This window comes from Paramormyrops kingsleyae, chromosome 24, assembly GCF_048594095.1.
Source record: "Paramormyrops kingsleyae isolate MSU_618 chromosome 24, PKINGS_0.4, whole genome shotgun sequence".
NCBI classification, from domain to species: Eukaryota; Metazoa; Chordata; class Actinopteri; order Osteoglossiformes; family Mormyridae; genus Paramormyrops; species Paramormyrops kingsleyae.
In genome coordinates, this window is record NC_132820.1 from 2,982,394 (window position 1) to 3,004,421 (window position 22,028).

At 44.9% G+C, this 22,028-nt stretch overlaps 1 protein-coding gene across 13 annotated transcripts; it reads right to left on the minus strand.

The window, feature by feature from the left end:
* Nucleotides 1–48: 48 nt before the first annotated feature.
* sf1 (splicing factor 1) lies at nucleotides 49–21,316 on the minus strand. 13 transcript variants are annotated; one of them, XM_072706683.1, is made up of 14 exons: nucleotides 21,209–21,316; nucleotides 19,691–20,115; nucleotides 14,979–15,068; nucleotides 10,037–10,168; nucleotides 7,664–7,739; nucleotides 4,971–5,123; nucleotides 4,550–4,639; nucleotides 3,950–4,133; nucleotides 3,681–3,796; nucleotides 3,464–3,571; nucleotides 3,092–3,275; nucleotides 2,755–2,995; nucleotides 2,267–2,455; nucleotides 49–1,909 (listed from the first exon to the last, which is right to left on the minus strand). In XM_072706683.1, the coding sequence occupies exons 2-14, from the start codon at nucleotides 20,100–20,102 to the stop codon at nucleotides 1,575–1,577; spliced, it is 2,310 nt and encodes a 769-aa protein (XP_072562784.1). In that variant the 5' UTR covers nucleotides 20,103–20,115; nucleotides 21,209–21,316; the 3' UTR covers nucleotides 49–1,574. The 13 variants fall into 13 exon arrangements, 12 of the variants coding, with proteins under 12 accessions (XP_072562784.1, XP_072562785.1, XP_072562783.1 ...); XM_072706684.1 differs by having other exon boundaries at nucleotides 21,108–21,263; XM_072706682.1 differs by lacking the exon at nucleotides 21,209–21,316 and adding an exon at nucleotides 21,015–21,108 and having other exon boundaries at nucleotides 2,267–2,431.
* Between the last annotated feature and the right edge of the window lie 712 nt (nucleotides 21,317–22,028).

Sequence of the window (22,028 nt, forward strand, 5' to 3'; positions counted from 1 at the left end):
GGAAATGGGTACGGCCACACAAAAGCAGCAGACGTGTTCTACAAAACACACAGTTTACATGTGCTCGACAGCCTTTATTGTGGAAAGAAATGAAAAAATTCAGGGAGTAGAGACTTCACATGGGAGGTAAAGGTTAGTGTTTAAAGCACAACGCTTCAGCGCCTCCCCTAAGGACCGGCGTGACTGCAGGCGCCTTAATCTTTAGGGTAGAACCTGAATGCCGACAATCATAACCCCTGGGATCAATTATTCTAACCAAGTGAAGACTAACAAAAGCAAGCACAAAAGGTAAGAATGTATGCACAAGACAATGGGGAAAAAAACAACAGCTTACAAAGCTTTCAACTGCAAACTGTAATTAACATTTTACAATCAAGGGCACAACATGAAGAGCATCACAGCAGGATTCATGTGAAGAGACAATACAGCTTGATAAAGGACAAAATATACACGACTTTCTACCAAGTGGAGGAGAGTCTCTGTTCAGCGGTTCATCTCTCCAGCTGTTCTAAGCATAAATCTATAGCCAGTAGAAAGGCAATCTTTTCGTCCAGCAAATCTTAAAAAAAAAAAAAAAAAACCAAAAAGCCTAAAAACTTTGCCCAAACTGGATGACTTGACGGAAACAAACTGATAATTAAAAAGCATAAAAGACATGAATGCAGAGACTATGAGATCGTACGGCCTGCACGAAACAATGGGGATCGTTCACAGTACAGCCATATGAGGAGAATCGCAATCAGACAAGATATATATAATATATATATGCATTTTAACAGAGGGCTGGGTTCTGAAACTTAACATCAAGTCGATTTACAACTCAGTCTTCCACAAAATAAAAAGTGGGGAGCATTTCCCTGCAAAGCATTTACCGTTTTGGCATATTCTAAAATTACTGGTCTGGCTTGGTGCCTGCATTAACTGATTCTGACCACAGTAAACGTCAAGCAGTTTGATCATTTGTGGATGATGCTGCACGTCCATCATATGCAATGATGCTGTAGATTCTCAATATTAGACAACAGATACGAGTTCCTACCCGCTCCAGACCGCCTCAAAAATGAGCAGATCCGTGTGCAGCAGGAATTGCTCAGTGTCACTCAATCCATCTAGACGCTTAACACAAACACTGAGGTGGCACTGGTGAAAGGAAGCAGGCTGCGAACTAGAATTTTTAAAATCTTTTGCATTTTACAAAAACACTTCCTTAGGGGAAACCAAACAGCACTTGGGCTACAATTTTTAAGCAAACGTCTTGGTCGCCAGTAGGTGAAAAACAGACCTGGCAAACACTTCCACTTTGTGGATATTGAAGGGTCAGAGACCAAACTGGATCAAACAGGATATTGCCACTGAGGAATCTACGTTAACTGCAGGCTCTAAGCTCCCAAAATCATCCCGGTATTTTTCCAAATGGCGTTTCCCTTTAAATTAAACTCTGTCAATGACATGTACATAAAACCATAAACTATAAACCTATGAAAGACTTGTGAAATTATATAGTCCTTCGGTCTGTGTACAGACTATACAAGACTAATGGGAGGAGATTAATATGCCTCGTACGGTGTGTGGAATCAAGTTTGGGGGGGCGGCGGAGGGGGGGCCGGGGGCATGCCGAATGGGGGCATGCCTGGCACCCCCATGCCCATCATGTTGACAAAGTTGGAGGGATCCATGGGAGGCGGAGGGGGGGGCGGGGCGTACATCATGCCGGCAGATCCCGGTGGGGGAGGTGGAGGGGGGGGAGGCGGGGCACCAGGCGGCAACGGGGGGTTGACCCCAGGCGGAGGGGGCACTAAAGACGAGCTGCCCATGGGGGGTGGGGGCTGGGCAGATGCCCCACCTGCAGACTGCTGCTGTTGCCATGGAGGCAGGTTGCCAGAGCCTGGACTGGAGGTGGTGGTGGTATCTGCAGGATACAAGGACATCGTCAGATCACGTTTGAAGCAGCATGTACCCACAGACAGACAGAGACAGACAGACAGACAGACACAGACAGAGACAGACAGACAGACAGAGACAGACAGGATGGGAGATGCTGAATGCCCCCTCCGTAACCAAATGGTTTTAGACTCAATTTGGCAGAAAGACAGTTGGGGGAGCAAAGTGGTACGAGGCTGAACTGCACAGACAGAACCGGCAAAGCAGACCCGGCACTGAGGTCTGCACGGTGCCCTGCGGTCACTGGAAATTACTCCCATTCAGCACATGCTAACTGGGAAACAGATGGGTGGGTGACTGCATAAGACAGGGAAGGGACACTCACTCTGCTGCCACGGCAACGGCGCACTGGTCACCATGCTGCTCGTTGGGGGAGGTGGGGGCGCCTGTGGCTGCCAGGGGGGCATGGGGGCGGATGGGGGGTGGGGGGGCTGGCCGCTGGGAGGGGGCGGGGGCGGAGGCATCATACCCATGGGCGGAGGCATCATACCTATAGGTAGGTCAGAGGAAACACCTTTAGGAATGAGAGAGAAATGTTAACGAGGCCATTGCATTCATAAAGCCCTCCCCCAGGCGCTGGGGGGGGGCCCATTCCTGCAATAGGCATGCAGTTCCCATGAGCCTAAGTCATGAGATTCACAGTCTCTCTGAACATGCTTAAAAACAGAGCTGACACACACCAACGATTAAACACAGCCAGCTAGCCGGCCTACACAACCACTCACACATTAAACCCAACGCAGTCTGCTGCTCATTTACTAATAAGCCATTACATGCAACAAGTCACAATTTAGGTTTTGGAAAAAAAGTTACCGTAGTAACTGTCACCCATAGGAGGGTGTCCTTGCGGCCCGGGCCCCTGATTCATCGGGGGTGGGGGTGGCTGCATCCAGGGCGGGGGCGGCCCATTGTGACTGGGCGGCATGGGAATCCCCCCCATGCTGGGCATGGGAGGGGGGAAGTTGTGGTGGCCCCCATGATTGCTTGGGCCGCCGTGCATGCTGGGAAAGTGCCTGCTGTCTGAAGGGCCACTGTTCATCCAGGGGGGGCGATTCTGAATAAAACAACACATAGGAAGAGTCAAACCGGACACGCTCCTCCCCCTTCAAAAACACACTTGTCTGGGCTGGGGAGGGGGGGGGGGGCTCACCGGAGGGGGCTGGTTGTTGCTGGGTCCTGACCCCCGTGGGCCGCTGGGGTTACTACGGGAAGATCCCCCAGTGGACGAGGGGACGGGGGCCTCGCCCAACTCCGCCATGAGGGACAGATACTCTTTATCCATTCGTGCTTTATCCTGAGCTGACTGTGGCTCGCCTGCTCGGGGGGCGAAGGAGCTGCGGGGGCGGGGAGGAATACAACGGTTACCAGTGACAGGCACAGATGAGGCATCTCAGGCACGAAACTCGGAGCGTCGCAGCAAGTGACAAGTACGGCGAAGCTTTTCACCACGGCAGAGAAACTCAACACAAGTCGACAGAGCGGGGAGGGGCAGGGCGGGGTGGGTTGCCTGGCAACAGCCTACCTGGTGAACTTGCAGTCGGAGGAGATGTGTCCGGCGCCTCCGCACTTAATGCAGACGGTGGTGTTGGTGATGCTGCGTGGCTCCGAGTTCTGCCAGGGCCGCAGGACCCTGGGGGCCGCAAAAGCCGCAGTGAACGCCACATTAACACACCCCCCACGACAGGCGGTATTTTCCGCTGCAGGTAACGCGCTGTCCCCCAAGCACGGCGGGGGCGTACCGGTTGTCGTCCTCTCGGAGCGTGCCGTTCAGCCTGGCAAGCTCGCGAAGCTGCATCTTGCGCAGGTCGTTCTGGTCCTCTGGCGTTTCGATCCCCTGCTTCAGGATGTTCCTGATCTGCAGAGGTGGAACACCGGAACGTCTGAGCACGTCCCCCAATACTGCCAACAACTAGGCTTCCTGATGGAGCTCCGCGAAATTGCGGCAAAGCTCAGGGGAGGGTGGCGAGGGGAGGGTGGCGAGGCGCGGGGGGCGAATTCAGCGACTGACCTGCTCCACGGCCTTCTTCACGTTCTCCATGGTGTTAGCGGTCACCAGAGCGTGCAGAGGCTCATCTTCTCCGGCTGAGATCTGTCCGTCTTTACGGCCCACTTTGCCCTCCTTGACAGAGCCCTTCCCACGAATCATGATCTTCGCGTTGCACTCCTTCTCGATATTTTTCAGGGTGTTACCACTACGGCACACAGAGGGAGCCCAAGTATCAGACAACAGCACCGTAACCATATTAACAGACTTCCTCAAGTAACACACTACTGAGAGCTAGAACATCACCTTAAAGCAAAGACAACATTACAATATAATTACAACTCAAAATAACATCTAATAATTCCAGGTATTCTGCTCTACACCGTCTTGATCATAACAGTGAAATAGATCAGTGCAACCAAATCTCAGCAGGCTACAAAACCGGATGCTTATTACACACTGAAATGCTATGAATGCAAATCAATGAACCAAGTTCCTGTACATGAACTCTTCCAGTCTGCTCACAGACCTCAGCTGACAAGGGTCATGGGAACATTCCCCATAAGAGAGACCCAGAAACAGCAGAGTTCCTTTAAGAAGAAAACAGCGATGCAGCCGTCTTACCGTGGTCCAATGAGCAAGCCGACGAAATTGATCTCTGGGTACTCATCCTGAGGGATCATTATTTTGTCGTTGACCCTACTGGCTGGTGGCCTAAAAACAGATGATTCAGAGATACGGACATTAACCTCTGTGCCAGCAGCAACCTTGTATTACATTACATTACTTATGACTGAAATTGGGACTCAGTCCTGGATTTCCCTCATCAAACAGCATTTTAGTTCAGCTATGCTTGGCTGAAAATTGCAGAAACGGCAAAAGCATCACTAAAGGAGGTGAAACAGCCCTTTTCCCCTTGTTTCAGCTACAGTGTAGTTCCTGTGTCTTGCCTTTGTGGGGCAGTACAGATTATAATTTTTTTTTAGCAGTCACAGAGAAAGGGCCCGACGGCGTCTCACTCATCGGAGCCTGGGGCGGTACATACTTGTAGTCAGAAGGTGGTTTGAACTCGGGGTTGAGCCCCACCATCTCGGTGATGAGGGTGTGCCGTTCCTCCTCCAGCTTCTTGCGGGTGCGGTACTCTCGTGTGTTCAGCCTCTTGCCTTCGCTGTTGTAGATCGGCTCGGGGGAGGGGGACCTGCGGCAGGGGTGGGAACAGAACACAGCAAACTCCCGTGAGCATCTCCCTCCCTCCGGAGGGAACCAAAAAAAGAAAAAAGAAAAAACACACATATATAGTTACCACACTGGAAAGAAAAAAAAAAAAAACCAACAGCGAATCCCGTGGCTCATTTTCAACAGCTCTGTGGCTTGGAACACTGCCCTGCAAATTTCTCCATGGTATCTGTAATGGTTACCACCAATAAGTGCAGGAGTGGGACTCGATCGGTGTGCTCGAGAGGAGTGCTCGAGAGGAGTGCTGCAAATTGAGTTAGGAGTCGGAAAGAAGCTTCAACTTACAGCTAGCCTTTCAATAAGTGTGCCTTATCTACAAGACAACATTTAGACTACACCAGTTATCGTTCTGTTTAAGAGAAAGGTGTGGGAGTCTCACACGGGTTTAAATCTAGATTAAAAATGATTACTCCAGGTTCCTTTCTCACAAGGCTGCTGATGCCCTTTCGCACCTGTAGGGCTGGGTAAAAAGCTTTTGTACCTGAAGGAGGTTAGAGGGGGGAATTGGGTTAGAGAAAAGGCCGTTTCGACCCAGCACGTCCCTCTCAAAATGAGCTTTTTGCGGCTGGTGCGTGAAAAACATACAGAAATAAGATACAGAAGCAACCCCCGTATTTGCACAGAAAAAATAATTAGATATATATTCAGCGATGAGAAACCTGTAAGGTTTATGACTCTGCGTGCCTTTGCATCACTGACATTCCTGGAATGTCTGCCGCCTCTGTAAAATCCAGTTAGTGAGCTGTTCAGAGTCCGTTAGACAAGACAAAAAAAAAATGGTTGAAGACTGTAAAATTCCCATGGAGTTACAGCAGGGACACTTGCTTAGCAAACTAGCAAGCAAACAACCGATCGTGTTTTGGTGAGAAGAGAGACCGGGTCATTAAGTCAGGCGGTTCTCCACTCCAGTGCAGCACACCTGCAATGCTGAGATTTGCGTCCCCTGACATTGTATGGAGACCCATAAATGACAATGACAGCAGCCACAGTTCAGACAACCTCCATGAATTCTGTAACCCCATGAAAGTCAATTCATTCAGCAGTAAAGCGTATGGGGGGAAACAACACACGCAGTTGTAGCCTAAAAAAATTAGCATATGGCTAAATACTTCTCAGATTAATGTATCTTCACTCAGTGTTGTATAGAAATGCATTAATGATTAGAAAGTCATTCACGGTTATAAGTATAATCTATTTCCAATGCTGGAAAGAGGAAGAATTTCTTTTAACAATGCGGTCATTGATCTTTCATAATCTACAAAATTAATAATCGTGCATTAACATGCATTAGGAATCTGCCCTATTATCTATGGAAAACCTTTGTTATTGTCTCGATGGGGTCCTGACAATCCTACTTCTATGCTAACACCATACACACCCCCACGTGACACAAGTCAGCTTACTGGAAATGCCAGCTTTGCCCAGACACCCTGCACATTCAGTTCTAACAATTCTACTTGATATCCAGCCCAAATTTAGATATTCCCAATTCTGGGCTGCCTACAACATCCCCCACACCTGCCCGGATGCCTTTAAAGCAGGATGTGCTCACTGAATAGATTCCCACTTTACAGTGCCTTGTGGGAGGATTATAGCCAATCAGGGAGCAGACGTGCTCCTACCGCTGCAGGCACCCGACAGGTTCATAGGAGGCATTGCATGCAAGCATGAGGCAAGTCCCAGACAGCAAAGCTACGCAGAATGAGTCCCAAAACTCAGACTCCATAACTGCCATGGCAAATGGGCTTTTAAAATTACTATGAGGGCAGATAGTGCATGTATACCCATCTAACTTAGTGCTAAAGCAGATTCTGCATGTTTACCACAATATTTGCGTTTTCCAACACCTTGTGTTATATCAAGGTCGAGGAAGGCTACAGCTTCTCAGCCGACGCCCTTGTTATTAACTCAATGCTCTGCATATATCAGTGGATGCAACCTAAAATCTGCAGCACGACAAGTTAACACACTGTTCAGAAGTCTCCCGGGGTTTTGATAAATGGCGATCCTGTCTGTGGCGGGAAGGTTAGTTGGCAGCCGTGATCTAGCGACATTCAAATTTTTTTTTTTTTTTTGGGGGGATGGGGGGGGGGAGGAAGGAAAAAAACTCAGCAGAATGCTAAACACACCTTAAGACATCCTCCTGTAAGCACCAATACTGCCAGGAATCTGATAAGCGGCAGCATTCGGTTTGTCTGAGGTAAAACCAATTTGGCTTAAGCCATCACTGAATAATCAAGCAGGCAAGAAGAGGTGTGTTATGGTACGATAGAGCAGCAACTTGCACAGTGCGGGACAAACATCGGTGCACAACACGGCTCTCCACAACAGGCAGGCTGCTGCTGTATCCAGTACTGCTCGCCATTCCCGAAATCTTTCAGCTTTTCAGAAAGCCTTATGCTTTTAGAGGCTCTGGAAGAGGTGCTTCTGAACACTGGGTTTCAAGGTCAACAACACGGTAAAGAGAACGTTACTGTTCGCGGGTTAAAAGCTTTGCCCAACCTTTCCTCGGGATTAACGGGGATTCCCAGGTCTCCTGTACGCAGTTTACGAGTCAGGTCTTCGATCTGCAGTTGGACTGGAAGAAATCAGGTTATGAAAGAAAACAAGAAGAATGGAAAAAGATATGATTAGCCAAAAAAAAAGAAAACCAAAAAGAACACTGAGTACTCAATATAAGCAAGTACAGCAATAAATTAGAGAGAAGTTAAGACAAGATCCAAAATAAGGAAGTTGACAGTCAGGATGACATAACCCCATTATTACAGTGCATACAAGGTACAAAATAAAAACTACAGAACAACAATCGCACTTTGATTCATATTTACTCTAGACAATTGCAACTTGGGGAATCACAGACTTGTTTCTCTGTCCCTAAACCCTTTTATACTCCAGGCATAAGCCCTGGACATAATGAAACCACTGAAGATGAACCATGAGCCATGCCACCATGTCAGCAGGAGAAAATGACTGGCGTGTAAGATGAGCTCAAGAAAATCCATGCATCTAACGGTCAAGGTAAAACCGATACTAGCACTAAACAAAAAGTTGTACAACTTTTGGGGGGGAAAAAAAATACCAAAAGTTGTTGTAATTTTCAAACTTCATTATTTTGATTAAAACATTCTACCCAAACTTGGGTTTCAGCCAGTCACATTACTGAATCTGCAATTACGTCAAATTGTAAATTCGCTCCAGCAGCATGATCGTCAACCGATGAAGTGTTTGAAGTACCGTTCCACAACTTATTTTCTCCAAGTAGGCTTCCTAAATAGCAGTTTGTTATAAGGTTGTAGGTTCTGTCCCTGTCTCCAGAGGAAAGTCACCCTCACCTTCACTTTCCATCCAAGCTGTCAGAAGTGAATACCTATGTAAAGCCCATGTAGCTATAGCCCATGTAGCTATAGCCCATGTAGCTATAGCCCATGTAGCTATAGCCCATGTAGCTATAGCCCATGTAGCTATAGCCCATGTAGCTATAGCCCATGTAGCTATAGCCCATGTAGCTATAGCCCATGTAGCTATAGCCCATGGCAGTTGGTTGCCCACATCAGAATAAGCACTACTTCTCCCAGATGATGTGGCGAGACCAATAATCATGATGTGACAAAACTGCCAAAGGACACTGCCCACTATACTTTCTGGCATGGACAAGCAAGACGGGCACTGCAGTCTTGCATATCAATATCTCTGGCCACCATAAGCACATCTTAACCTTTTCCATGCAGCCTTGGCATAGGAGAGATGGCGAGTCAATTTACAGACAGGCTAAACACACATTGCAAAGTTAGTTCAAGCGGCCATTAAGGGCAGCAAAAGATATCTGCCTAAAACCTAGGGGGCAGGGGGAGCTAGCAAACAGGCACCCTCATAATGCGACGTGCCAGGGGGGCACTGGGGAAGCACATGGCAGTGGCTCGATTCCAGCTGGGGGTTCTGGTCAGACCCATTCATACACGGCACATCTCTCCACAAAACATTTACTGCTAACACAGTCAACCAGGAACCTGTATGAATATTTACAGAAGGCATTTACCCCAAAACAATCACAAAGCACACTTTCCATTACATTTTTCAATGCTTAAGTGTACATCACACAAAAAAAGCCTTCGAATTCAGCTGTTAGGTTTGCCTAGCATACAAAAAAAAAAACTTCAGATTTAAATTAGACGGCTCCATAAGACGAAAAAAAATAATTTGGGAGAAAACGATATCTATGCTGTGTTACTTGCTGGTCAGTGTACTCAAGCATTGACAGAAAACTTCCTTTTCTTGGTTAATGCACAGGCAATAATGTACAAAATCTTAACATCATGCATTGTTATGCTATCAAAGTTTAGCATAATCAGCTACCACTAGAACTATTGAATTATGTACATGACAAAACTATGCACATTACATTCTTAAACCAGTTCCACATTGCCCCCGTTCCATGTTGTTCTGCACACTCTCATAATGGACTCATTTGCACGCCAAAAGCAAAATGACAAACGTATTCCTTAATATTTCCTTATCTAATAAAAACGGAAACGCTATACAGAAGATGGAAAAGGCATGTGTCAGACTGCACAGAGACCAGCAGATGACACAGATTAGGTTGCTGAGAACACACAGAAGCCCTGCATACAAACAACTGGAAAGGGAGGGGGGTTTCAAAAAAAAAAAAAAAGAGGAAACAAATAAATAAATAAAAAACAAAAGTGTTAAACATCTCCCCGATGCGCAAAGAGAAAATTAAACAGGATAATCAACAGAGCAACACACACAGATGATCAAATTATGCTGTCTTTGCCTATGGTGGAGAGACAATCTAACATGTGTGATAATTCAAATACAGTGAAAGACATTAAAGGTAAAATATGGAAACAAATTTACCTATATAGGCTCTCTCCTGCTCACGGGTGAGACCAGGGGGGATGACTGTAGGCATGCCTGGGATCACCGTCTTCTGGTCAGGGGTCTCGCTACTCCAACGGCTCCTTTTACGGGCCTTTTTCTGGCCAAAATCTACAAAGAGAGATCCTCTTCAGTCTTTAGGATCCATTCCCACTTTATTTTCCCTGCACAGCGTACCATAAACTCGAAATGGCTTCATCAAAGAGCTGAACATTTAAAAACCACAACTTACACAACAGCCCTTTACACGCGCAGTGGATTACACCAGCAATATATTCGCCGTAAAAAAAACGGCTAATGCCAGCAGATGGTATGGTAGGTGATGATCAATATTTTGTGGGTTGTACCCTCCTGGGAAATGCTAAAATTACTCTCATTAAACAAGCGACTGAATAGGATCACTTTAGACAAGCGCAGCAGCTAACTAAATGAACCAAGGGAAGAAGCCCTTCACTAGTCCATCCATCTTCTGACCATCCATCTGGAATAGGATGGAGGAGGTGCCAAAGTCTGCCAGATGGGCAACAGACAAGACAACCCACAGTCCCTGCTGCCATATATTCCCACACATGCCTAGATTAAAGGCAGTAAATGACATGTGCCAAGCTGAGGATGATCAACAGTTTCTACTATTGAGGCAGTTTAAGTGCTTCCAGAAAGAAAAACCAGCTGTGTTTTTTTAGTCACACTTAAGTAATGTTTCTCTGACCAACAATATTCCTTTACGCCATCTGCTCATAATCAAGTGTAAATCATTTGTACGTCCTGATTACATTTTATTGGCTAGCTCTGGTAAGATGCACAGCAACACAAAATTTTACTGTACTTGAATATTTCACAGATCATGGAAACAACCCAAAAACCATGCACACCGGACCAAACTTCTCACAAACATGTCTACATCGTAACAAACAGTTCTACTGCTGTGTACTTGCACTCGGATACATGGGAAAAACGTGTTGATTCAGACTTGACCGGCCATTTCCGCTGGGCTTCCTGCACTAAGTAAAGGAAAAGGTCCAGACTGCACGGCCACCGATTCTGTGCATCCCAGAACAAACATTCTGCTGGTCAGGACAGAGGCCACAGCCTGTCTACACACCTACCTCGTTTTGTGGCCGCTATCACCGACCTAAGCATGTCTACCTAAATCATCCTGATATGTCCGATTCTATTTCGAATGTTTTGTTTCGGAATCGCCGCGTTAGGGCTCGGGCCTACAGTCAAAGTGTGTGAAAATGTAAATTCGAGCAAGTCATTATTTTGTTCAACTCCCTTGAAGTGGTGTACCAGGTCTGCACTGGGTGACTATAGCGGCCTATTCATGATGAGCCTCCACAGTCCCAAACCACCACCTCCATTCGTTTCCCTACTCACACTCCGCTCTTCGCACATCATCTCATCACCCCGCCACACGATGGTCATTTTACAGCACCGCCAACCCGGCGAAAGAGACACGTTTGGCTCGCAAGGTTAAACGGGAGCAGGTCGGCCGCGTGAAGGACGGGGCGCGTGGCTGCGCCGATCCGACCGAGCTAACGGCTAACAGCTAAAACCCCCCCGCGCGCGCGCGGCGGAAAAAAGGGCCAACTTTACGTAACCACTGCGTCTTTAAGCGCCACACGGTTAACGGAGCACGGTTCATTATTAAGCTGAGCCGTTTTAAGTGGCCGCCGGATTTCCAATGCGCATAATAAGTTACGAATTAGCAAGATCAAGATGGCAGCCATTTAATGCAACCGCCCCCCCCAAAACGGCCCCATTATCCTCGACGGTCTGCTTTACCTCCACCTCCCGAAGACGGCTGCATCCCGGCACTCGGCTGCGATTGCTGGGGCTGCGGGAATGCTCCGCCGATTAGAGTGAACTGCTGTGCCTGCGGAAAATTAACGGGTAACTGTGGGGGCTGCTGCACATTTTGAGCGGTCGCGAAAGACACCGGAGGGCTCGGTGGTGCCATTACCCCAGCGCCAGGCCCGGCTTCAAAGCCTCGCTTTGCGCCAATACTAGGATGAAGCTTGCCCAAAGGAGTCGCATTTGCTCCCGTCGCCATTGCTGGTCAGAAACGAGAATCGCAATCGGCTCCGTCCTCTAAAACGGATACGCTTAATACGCGAACGCCTCAAAGAAAGAAACTCACGACTCCTAGAACTTTCTTTAGTTCCGGTGTACTAAGTGAATTATGCGTGTATGGCGCCCTCAAACCACGGAAAGCGCACCGACAACCACTATGCGCTCTCCTATTGGTGCGTTGTGCTGTCATGTAAAAATGTGTTGTTTTCATTGACCGCTTTCAAAACGTACCGCCCACCGCGGCCTTTATTAAGCCTGGTCGCTTTTTTTTTTTTTTTTTTTTTTAGAAGCGGAACGTTTTATTTTAAAAATATATCTATTAATACAAAAGCAAGTCTTACAATCGTTTGCTTAATCAACAAAATCCCAGTAATGGAGGATAGCGGAGTGTATACTCAACGCACATGAAAGTTATCATATTCGGTAGTTCTAAGTAAGCATTGCGAAGAACAACAAAGCCTTACATATGCCCAAATCCGCATGGTCACCCACCCCGAATCGCATCGGAGATTTTAATGGGCTCCTTAACCCTAAAGCGATATCGGAAGCCGAAATCCGAGTCAGAATCTTTAATTCATATGTAAAACAAATGTGCATGCCTGTTTTAAAAAATAGTACTTGACTAATACGGCAATACCTAAAATACACTATCCTTCCATTGAAACCACATCCCGTTTCTTTTTAACAGCGTGATACACATCCGGGTATTTTGATATGGTTTAAATACGCCCCGCGTTTTCAGGCATATTTTAATAATGATTAATAAAAATGTGATAAAACCAAAACAAGTTTCATTGCATGGTGCCAAAGCTCCTCTTTAAATTTTGGAAATGGTTAATATTTCCCCATTTTTACACACTTATCCAGAGAAGCGCAGGCTACGCTAAATCAGGCTTTCTGTAGGCGACAAGTTCGGCCAAAACACACAGACCGGCAGAGCCAGGTAGACACAACCGCACCCCAAACGTGTTTTAGCAAAATAATCATTTTTAAACCAGCTGTAGAAGAACTATAAACGGGCAAGGTGCTTGATAAAAAGAGCAAATTCTCCAAAAATAAAGCACAATGAACAAAAATGACAGCTGAAGAGACTAGGCGTTTTAAAACATGGACACCAAAACTAATAAATATAAATAAAATATAGTAATAAATAAAATATAAAGGAGACTTTTAAAATGATCAACACAACCAAAAAGGCAAACAACTCATAAATTCATCATTCTCCAAATTGTTGCCAAAAATGCAGGGTGTCTACTCCCTCAGTAAGTGAGTAAATTTTGCTTGATTTTTGTTATAAAATACAAATCGACACTACTGGTATGCTGTCCAGGGTGTACCCCAGCCTTAAGCCCTATGCTGGTTAAACAGGCTTCTGCTTTATGATCCTGACAGGATTTTAGAGGATGGATGGATGATTCAAGTCTAAGGTTTGGGCAAGACACCATAAATGAAGTATATACTTTACAGTACAAAACCTAACAATAAGTCTAAAAATATTTAGATGTTTGTTGGTTTTGGAAACTTTTTTTTAAACTGTTTACTAGTAAGATATGGTAAACTTCATCAACAATTTACCTGAAATGAGTATGATATAGGTTTAAAAGTATGCATTTTGAAGGACATCTATCCTATCTTAAGAAAACAAATGAAAGTAGACATGACAATCGTTTCTGGTATTGGTTTGTGATATTTCGTTAGGTCCTCCATGTGAGCCTTTGGTCAATTCGTAAGATTAATAACATCAATGATTTGAAATTTGCCGTGTCTTTGTTGTGTGTTCATTCACAATAGCAAAGTTTCCACTTAAAAAAAAAATTGAATAACAACTTTATAAAAGAAAACATGGAAACAAGAGACAACAGAAGTTTAACAGAAATCTAGTTTAACATCCAAAAATGACACCTTTCCTTCACAGAAGAAATTGTTTGCTTCCGGGAGACATTCTTTTCTCCCTTAAGTTCCTCTGGCAGAAAAAGAAAACAAACTCATAACCATAGGCCAGTCTTTGGTATTTTGGGTATTGTAAATTACTCATTAATGTTAAGAGGTTGACTGGGAATCTTTGCTTTTCATTTTTGTGCCATATAACAAGAGCTTTGATGTTACAAACCACCCAGTAGATTGTACCTTCTGTTCAGAGTTGTTAAATACCCCTTATATATAGTACATCATTTTATGTATATTTCCTGAACTCATACAGGTTTGTAAATAAAAGATAAGGTCTCTATTCACAAAGAATATTAAATGCACATAAGTAATACAATATTTTTTAAATAATGTTTAAAATGAGGTTAAATGAAAACTGGCAAATAACAGACTGAGATATGATTTAAACATCATACTTCTTGCTCGCTCATTTACATTTTACCAGTGTTTTTCAGCCCCCTTGGCTGAGAATTTGTACCTAAATAAAGTTACATGCATTTTATCTGTTCAGTAAAGATCTAACAACACAATGCAACAATATAACAAACAGCAAAATACAGTGAGATTTAGCTACTGATGGAAGGCAGTTTCCTTTAAAAACATTACAGCAAACTTTTTTCCATAAACTATGCAGAATTCAACACAAAATTGGCAAGCACTAAAGTTCTCTGCCTTTTTCGTAGCATGTGTAAAGCAGTAAATGTCTAGATTTTTATATTTTTCTCTGGAAAAAACCATCAGGATTCATAAATGCAACAAAATGTTTAAAATTATCGTCACATCTGTATAATCAGATTTTGAATCTACATTCATACAACATACATCCTAGGAATAAGGCTAATTAAACAAATCCAATAAAATATCTCCCAAGGAGAAATATAACAGGTTTGCAAATGGAATTAAATTCCAGTTCAGACTCTACCTTTGAGCGACAGAGAGTAACTTGAAGACTGAGGGTGGATACTGGTTTCTCTAGAAGTCTCAGAGCAGGAAGATGATTTGAGATCACACGCTATAAAGGGGGGAAAAAAAGCACAAAATCATATTTTTGTGTAATTGCATGCCTTCTCTCTGCACAACACCCTTTGCCATATAGAGGAATTACAAAATCTAAACATTACATTTAGGTTGTATATCATAGTGAAAGTGCATTCAGAAATGTGTAATCTCTGGTTCATATACAAAAAACATTTAAAGGCAAGAAGTGTAGTTTTCTCATGACATATCGGACTTATAAAAGTTATAATTTGAATATTAAAGCATGAATCCCTGCAGAAAATGGAGTATATAATTGAAAACCAGTAGTAGCACTGTTTTTGCCTTTAAATGGTCAGCATCCTGAACTGAAATGTTTAATCACACAAGCACACGTCACCTGTCACAGCCACCTAAATCCAGTTGTTTAATCGCAGAATGATAGATATGGGATGAATCTAGTACTAAGCTTCTGATATTTAATGTAGACATAGAGACAAGGTTTCAGAACCAGGATTCTTGGGTTTGAACTTAAAGCCTGGAACTGATGTTGCGTACCATCGAGCATTTACATCTCACTGTACCAGCAAAATTAAAAGTAGACAATGCTAAGATACTGCCAATTAGACATATCCAAACTAATGTACTGTGACCACAACTGCATAAAATGCAAAGGCCGTCACAGTAACACTGCATTCTAAAAAAAAAAATAAATAAAAATCTAACTGCAGGTTTCTACAACTTCCTCTTCGACATGATCATTTATCTTCAATTGTGTTGTATATCTGTGCTCCACTATTCAAGCTTTAGTGAAACATGGTATATAGTTGTGTAGTGAACCAACACTCAGAATTGTAGAGAAATTAGAGCACACACATCCAACTTTGATTTTACTTTATTTTATTGAGAAAAGTAAAGGGTTACAGAAATGACTAATTTGAACAGTTCCTCAGTTCATCTGTGACCAAAGAAAAAAGATTTTAAACAGTGACCTCACAAAGCATAATGTTTAAATGACATGAATTGTGGCCTCCTCTTAAACCAATTTAATGTCTTGCAAAACAAAACTGCGTGTATCAGTTTAATTCACATGTACAAACTGCAACTGTTGGTGTTCTCTAGTGAACCTGTACAATAAATGTCACCTTTGAGGCAAATGGTAAATGATTTGCTTGAATAAAATTGAAAATGAAACGCAACCAACAGTGAAAATGAAAACAAAGGATGGATGTTGCTTGCTCACGCAGTACATTTCAAGACTGAAGACTCGTTTTGGAGGTCTTGGCCACTCCCTACTTGCAAACACTAACACATATGAAGCTTCAAAATATTACCACAGCCCTAAAGAAAAACTTCACACGGTCTGAAAACCAAGCTAAAAAAATTACAGAGATCCACAGAATACACTGCGCTATGAATAAATATCCCATGCTCCTTTCTGACTGACACGGTGATGGGATATTTACATGTCATTTGCAGAAGGGGGAGGTTAAGTAATCATGTGACTGTCCCTGCTAGTGTACCAAGTAGGTGAAGTCCAGTTATTAAAGATGCCAAAACTACTTAAAGTTCTTTATATCGATGTCAAGATGCATACGTGACTTGTTTTTGAAAGGGGCCTTTAACTAGTATGGAATCAGGGCAGGGAGAGGAGTACTAGACTAGTAATACTTAAATGTATTCAAGCAAGCTAACAAATGTGTCATTGTTTATTAGTGATGTTTATATGTCTGGTTAATTACTGCAAGCGGAGAACAGAGGTTCTCAGTCAGGAACTCCATCACACCACAGTGAGCTTAAACGCAAATAGCTTTAATGTTGCTAATAACAGCTCAAATCCTATTTACTAACATTGCCTAGTGGAACGCATACTAAGATATGCAAGCGCTCAACCAGACTATTTAAAAAAAATCCAACTAAGTCCTATTGACTTCCAAAATGTGACAAAGATCACTGTATGCAGTCTTCTGTAGGAAAAGAAAAGCACATTAGACAAGAGCTAGAAAAGTTAACACTGAAAATAAAGCTCGCATCAAATAATGTGAAGCTGTTATACACAAAGGTTTTTGGGTAAAAGATCTAAGAGGACATATCCAAATCTTAAAAAAAAGGAAAAAAAAGGGTTCAAAGAAAGGTTTTTGAAAAAGTTGGTCAACTGATACAAACAAGACAAACATTTAGCACGTCCCGATTTCACTGTAGTTGAACGGCACTGCGAGGCGAAACAAAGCCACGAATGAGCGCACGTCTGTGGAACCGCGGCACAGAAACACCTGGAAAAAGAGCACATCATATTACACCACAAGCAATCCATTCTGCTCCACCACCAACATGTCCAACATACTGTCTGCTCCGGTCAAGCCAAAGGCTGAGCTGGGATAGAGCTGCATATTACACTCCCTATGTGCTACTTGAGTATGATCAGGCCCCAACAAAATACCTGTTACCCGGGGGGGGGGCCCGAGGGGTCAACACTTGACAGTACCCCAGAACGCAAGTAGCCGAAGACGACCATAAAATTAAGACTGCTAGCTAGGCAGCTCATTTTACTTACTTCAGCTCAGTAATTAGCCAAATTATGAATTATTTCTTTGGCTGCTAACGTCCAACAGTTTAATCTATTGAATATTATTTGGTAGCTAAATAAAAAAGAATTCATTGAATACAAAACATTATGACTATAGCCGGGCCGCTACAAGTCAAGGTCTCACCTGGTGATATGCGGGTTAATAAGCATAGCGCGACTGGTCATAGGGGTCCCTGGCCCGCGATACGTCGTACACGGAGCTTCTGTTGAGCGAGGATGTCGGCGAGAGTCGCGAGCGCTCATACGAGTAGCCCTCGGCCGCAGGAGGTACTCGCCGGATGGGACTTCGATCTCGTGGGAAGTAGGAAGACACGGGGGCCGTTGTAGGAAGGGGGCGCTGCTCAAAGGGATCAATGGTGTTGGTGGACATGCGATCCCTCGCAACAGCCCCCGAGGCAGGAGGGATGGGGGACGGGATGGGCATGGCGTTGCCACGACGCTCCTCATAATAGTTGGCAGCGTACGGACGGGCACGATACTTCTCGTAAAAGTCCACAACGCCATATGGATCTCTCTCTTCGTAGCCGGCGTGCCGCACGGGGTAGGCAGGCACCGCCCCATAGCTCGCGCTGTTTCCGTAAACAGCCTCGCCGCCGTATGTCTGAACGGTACTACGGTCACCGCCGAAGTTGTAGCCCGCCGGCGGCCCATAACTCACGGCACCGTCGTAGCCCATGCCCCTGCCGTAGCCGGGTCCACCGCCTCCGAAGCCACCCCCTCTCGCGAAGCCTTGCGCAGGGCCATAGCCGCCACTGAAGCCAGGGTCTCCGGTGAAGCCTCGGTGGAAACCTCGGCCGCGACCGCCCCCACCGAACCGGGGAGGACCAAATCCGTTGGCACTGGGTCCCATGGGACCCTCTCCAAAGGAGCCGTTCTGGTCCATGGGGCACTCTTTGGACCAGTGGCCTTCCTGCCCGCACCGATAACAACCCGTCCGCTCTCCCATTCCCGGCGCTGTACGCAGACGGCTAGTCGATAGCTTCACGCTCATCAGTTTGCCTTAAAAAGAGAGACGCAAAACAATTTGCAACTTGCCATGCCGCTGGTGACAGAAATTGTGAAAGTTTCAAACTCCAAAAACGCCACGAACACGCATACACACTCCGATTGTGAATATACTGCATGAGCATTGCAGAGTTTGTTCAATGTTTAAACCCAGTTATGCATATAAAGCACACACATACACACACACACCTCATTTTCATAACTTGCCCACCAATGAGATCCAACTGCAGCTACACATCGGAAGTCAAGATGGTCAGCAAGCTTTGGTAAGAGATGGTTGAACTCATATGGAACCAACGGCCCTGAACACTCACCCTTCGGTGTGATAATAGTGCATATGTAAAATTTCACTGTATTAAAATCTTGGTGTGCGTGTGTATCCCTTTTGTCAGTGTAAAGCTGTATGGTTGGACAATGCCCGCATCCAAGGCATGTGCATCTTGTATGCTGAAGTTAAATGTGATCCTTTAAGGACTGGACTGGCTGTCTACAGAAGCAACGGCATTCATGGTGACAAAGTCCTTAAACCTGACCAGCTTAAGATGATGCTTCCCCTGGCTCAGCACTTAGTAAAACTTTCAAATGGCTTCTTAGAAAGCCAGTTAACACCAGGATGTAAACTGAATGGGATGATAAATCGAATCACATTACATATCACAGTAATCTGAGGGCATATGTGCCATCTTCCGAATGCCGCAAAATTCAAATTTAGCTTCGAATGCAGTTTTGAACAACCCAACACCTGACAGTAACCGACAGACCCCTCCAGAACTAATCAGGGCCAGGCCGTGAGGTCCCGATTTCAGATGACGACTCCTACAACGGAAACACTCGCTGGACGACCCTCTGACTGTTATACGGAGTGCCTGATCTGCAGGACACCGTCGTACACAGCACCTGTCCTTCTCTCCCCGGCCTCTGTGGACCGCCTGCCTTAAGCTGTGCTACCTGAACCTCCCTGAACAGTAGCTGCCCTTGGCCTGGAAATGCTCTTGTTTCAGGTCAGATGCACTCTAACACAGGGAATGATATTGGCCTACTGCCCCCCACTGAGCTAGTGGGATCACCTTGGAAGGCGGTGTTGTCTAGCCCATTGATGGCCTCCATGGCATCCTCCACCCGCTCCATATGCACAAAGGCATAATCTTTCACAATGTCGCACTCCACTACAGGCCCGTACTCCTCGAACTTGGCCCGCAGCTCCTGGTTGGTGCAGGTGCTGTTGATGTTGCCCACGTGCAGCTTGGTGGAGGCTTTGACTTTACCGCGGCTGATCTCCACGTTCATCGGCTGGCCGTGAAGCTCATAATGATGCAGGTTGCGTATGGCTTCGTCCGCCTCGGTCTTCTCGTCCATGTGCACAAAGCCATAGTTTTTGACGATGTCACACTCCGAAACCTTCCCATACTGAGTAAAGAGGGCTCTCAGCTCATCAGCTGTGGTCTCCTGGGACAGGTTTCCAACAAAGATCTTCACCATGTTGCTACTCTGTCTACAAAACACAGAAGGGAAAACAATGGTACATAAAACATTTTCCTGCGTACCAGACTTGAACAACGTTCTTACGTTCCCCGTGTGTGGAACAGCGACGAAAACAATTTCATTGTTACAAAAAAAACCGCCCTCAAGAACACGTGGGGCACCTGAACCATTATAACCACCGAAATTGATCCGTGCCCTTCTAATGTGATGGGAAACGAGCGTTCACTGCGGCCATCTACACGACCCTATTTAATTCATCCGCAAATTCAAATTCACGCGGCGCTTAAAATGATGGTTTTTGAAGCGCGGAAAAGCACAAAGCCGACTTGTACCTATGAAATTACATTTGAAAACGCGATGATAGCAAGACATATAGATGTGTATAACAGCTCGCATGACAGAAATGTAAAAACGGATGAGATGTCGTTATGGACTGTCTATAGCGTCGGTGTGAGAAGCGGGCTTTGGCGGCCATGACGAGGCCTTCCAGAGCAGCAGCACCGAGGAGCCATTTTGAAAAGCGAACGGAGGGGGGGGGGGGGTGCGCCTTTTTGTTATATCGCACGGCGTCGAATATGCTGTACCATTCACAAAATGAAGAGAACTTACTATACAAGAGAGTCGAATCCCGTATCGTTACGTAGACCGTAAACGCGCATAGACTGACGGCACTGTTTATATTTTAACAGAATCCCGAATAAAAACAGAATAACCGACGTTACGAACAACAGCTCAGAGAAGCGCCCGGAATAAAAAAAAAACCCGCACATAATAAAGACATATAAGGCCATAAACCCCGCCTGAATTAAAATAAAATGAAGCTGTACACTACAACAAAACAAATAAAATACGTGCAATCGAAATGATATAAATAAAAGGGGCTTTATCCGCAGCGCGAAGCCGCCTAACCTTGCGTCTCTTGTTCCGCCCGCGAGACACGCGCCCGGTTCGCGAATTCGTGGCTCATCCCGCATCAAACATTACGCGCGCGATAGTATTTACCTGCTGAACGTCGCGAAATGTGACCGATTCTCGTTAACCGCCGCACACAATCAAACGAAAGGCTTTACCAGGAAGCCTTACTGAAAGGACATCTCAAATACCTTCAACGTCGTTGAAAACTGGCATCCGATGAATACGAAATGGCGTCTAGGAACAGGATTAAACTTCCTGCCTGTAGGAGGGACAAAATAAAGTCCTGCGCGGGGATTGGACGAGAGCAGGCTACTTCACCGGCCCCGAAGCCGTAGGCTTTGCGGCTGGGCGATGCGCATATGTACTGCGTTTGATTTCCAAGTACGGGAAGTTTTATGTTATACTGTAGAATGAGAAAGTCTCACATATATCAAATTTGTAGTGAAAGCCTATATATCCACCATCAGTGGTATTTTCTATGTATAGATGAGTGGTGACGCAGCAAGGGTTTGAATTCTGGCAAAAGAAAAATGGATTATGAAAAAGGCAATTGCGCTTACAGTAATGTTAGATCTCTTGATAAAGTATATTGACTTGTTAGACGAAACAACTTAACATGAGGCCTATACATTATTTTTACTTTAACGCTTAAGTATAGTCAGCTGTTTGCTTGCGCTTTGGTGTCATTCGCATTCAGAAGATGGGGTAGAATTTTAAATTGTGTCGTGTTAGTAATCATTGCATTCTGCAATACTGTTGTTACTTAAACAGCCTGTTCATGTCATTTATCTTTATTACCTTCATCAAAGAAAAACATTTATAAAGCAAAGTTTCTTATACATCTGTACTAAAATCTGTCACTTTTTATACGGAAATTGTTGTGTGTGGCACTTTGTATTGTCAATTTTTGTCTTTTGTGTAGTTTTGTGTATTACGCAGTCTGCAATCACGAGCAATTCCCTCTGGGATAAAAAAGTATTCCGACAATAACAAACACCGGAGAGGCAC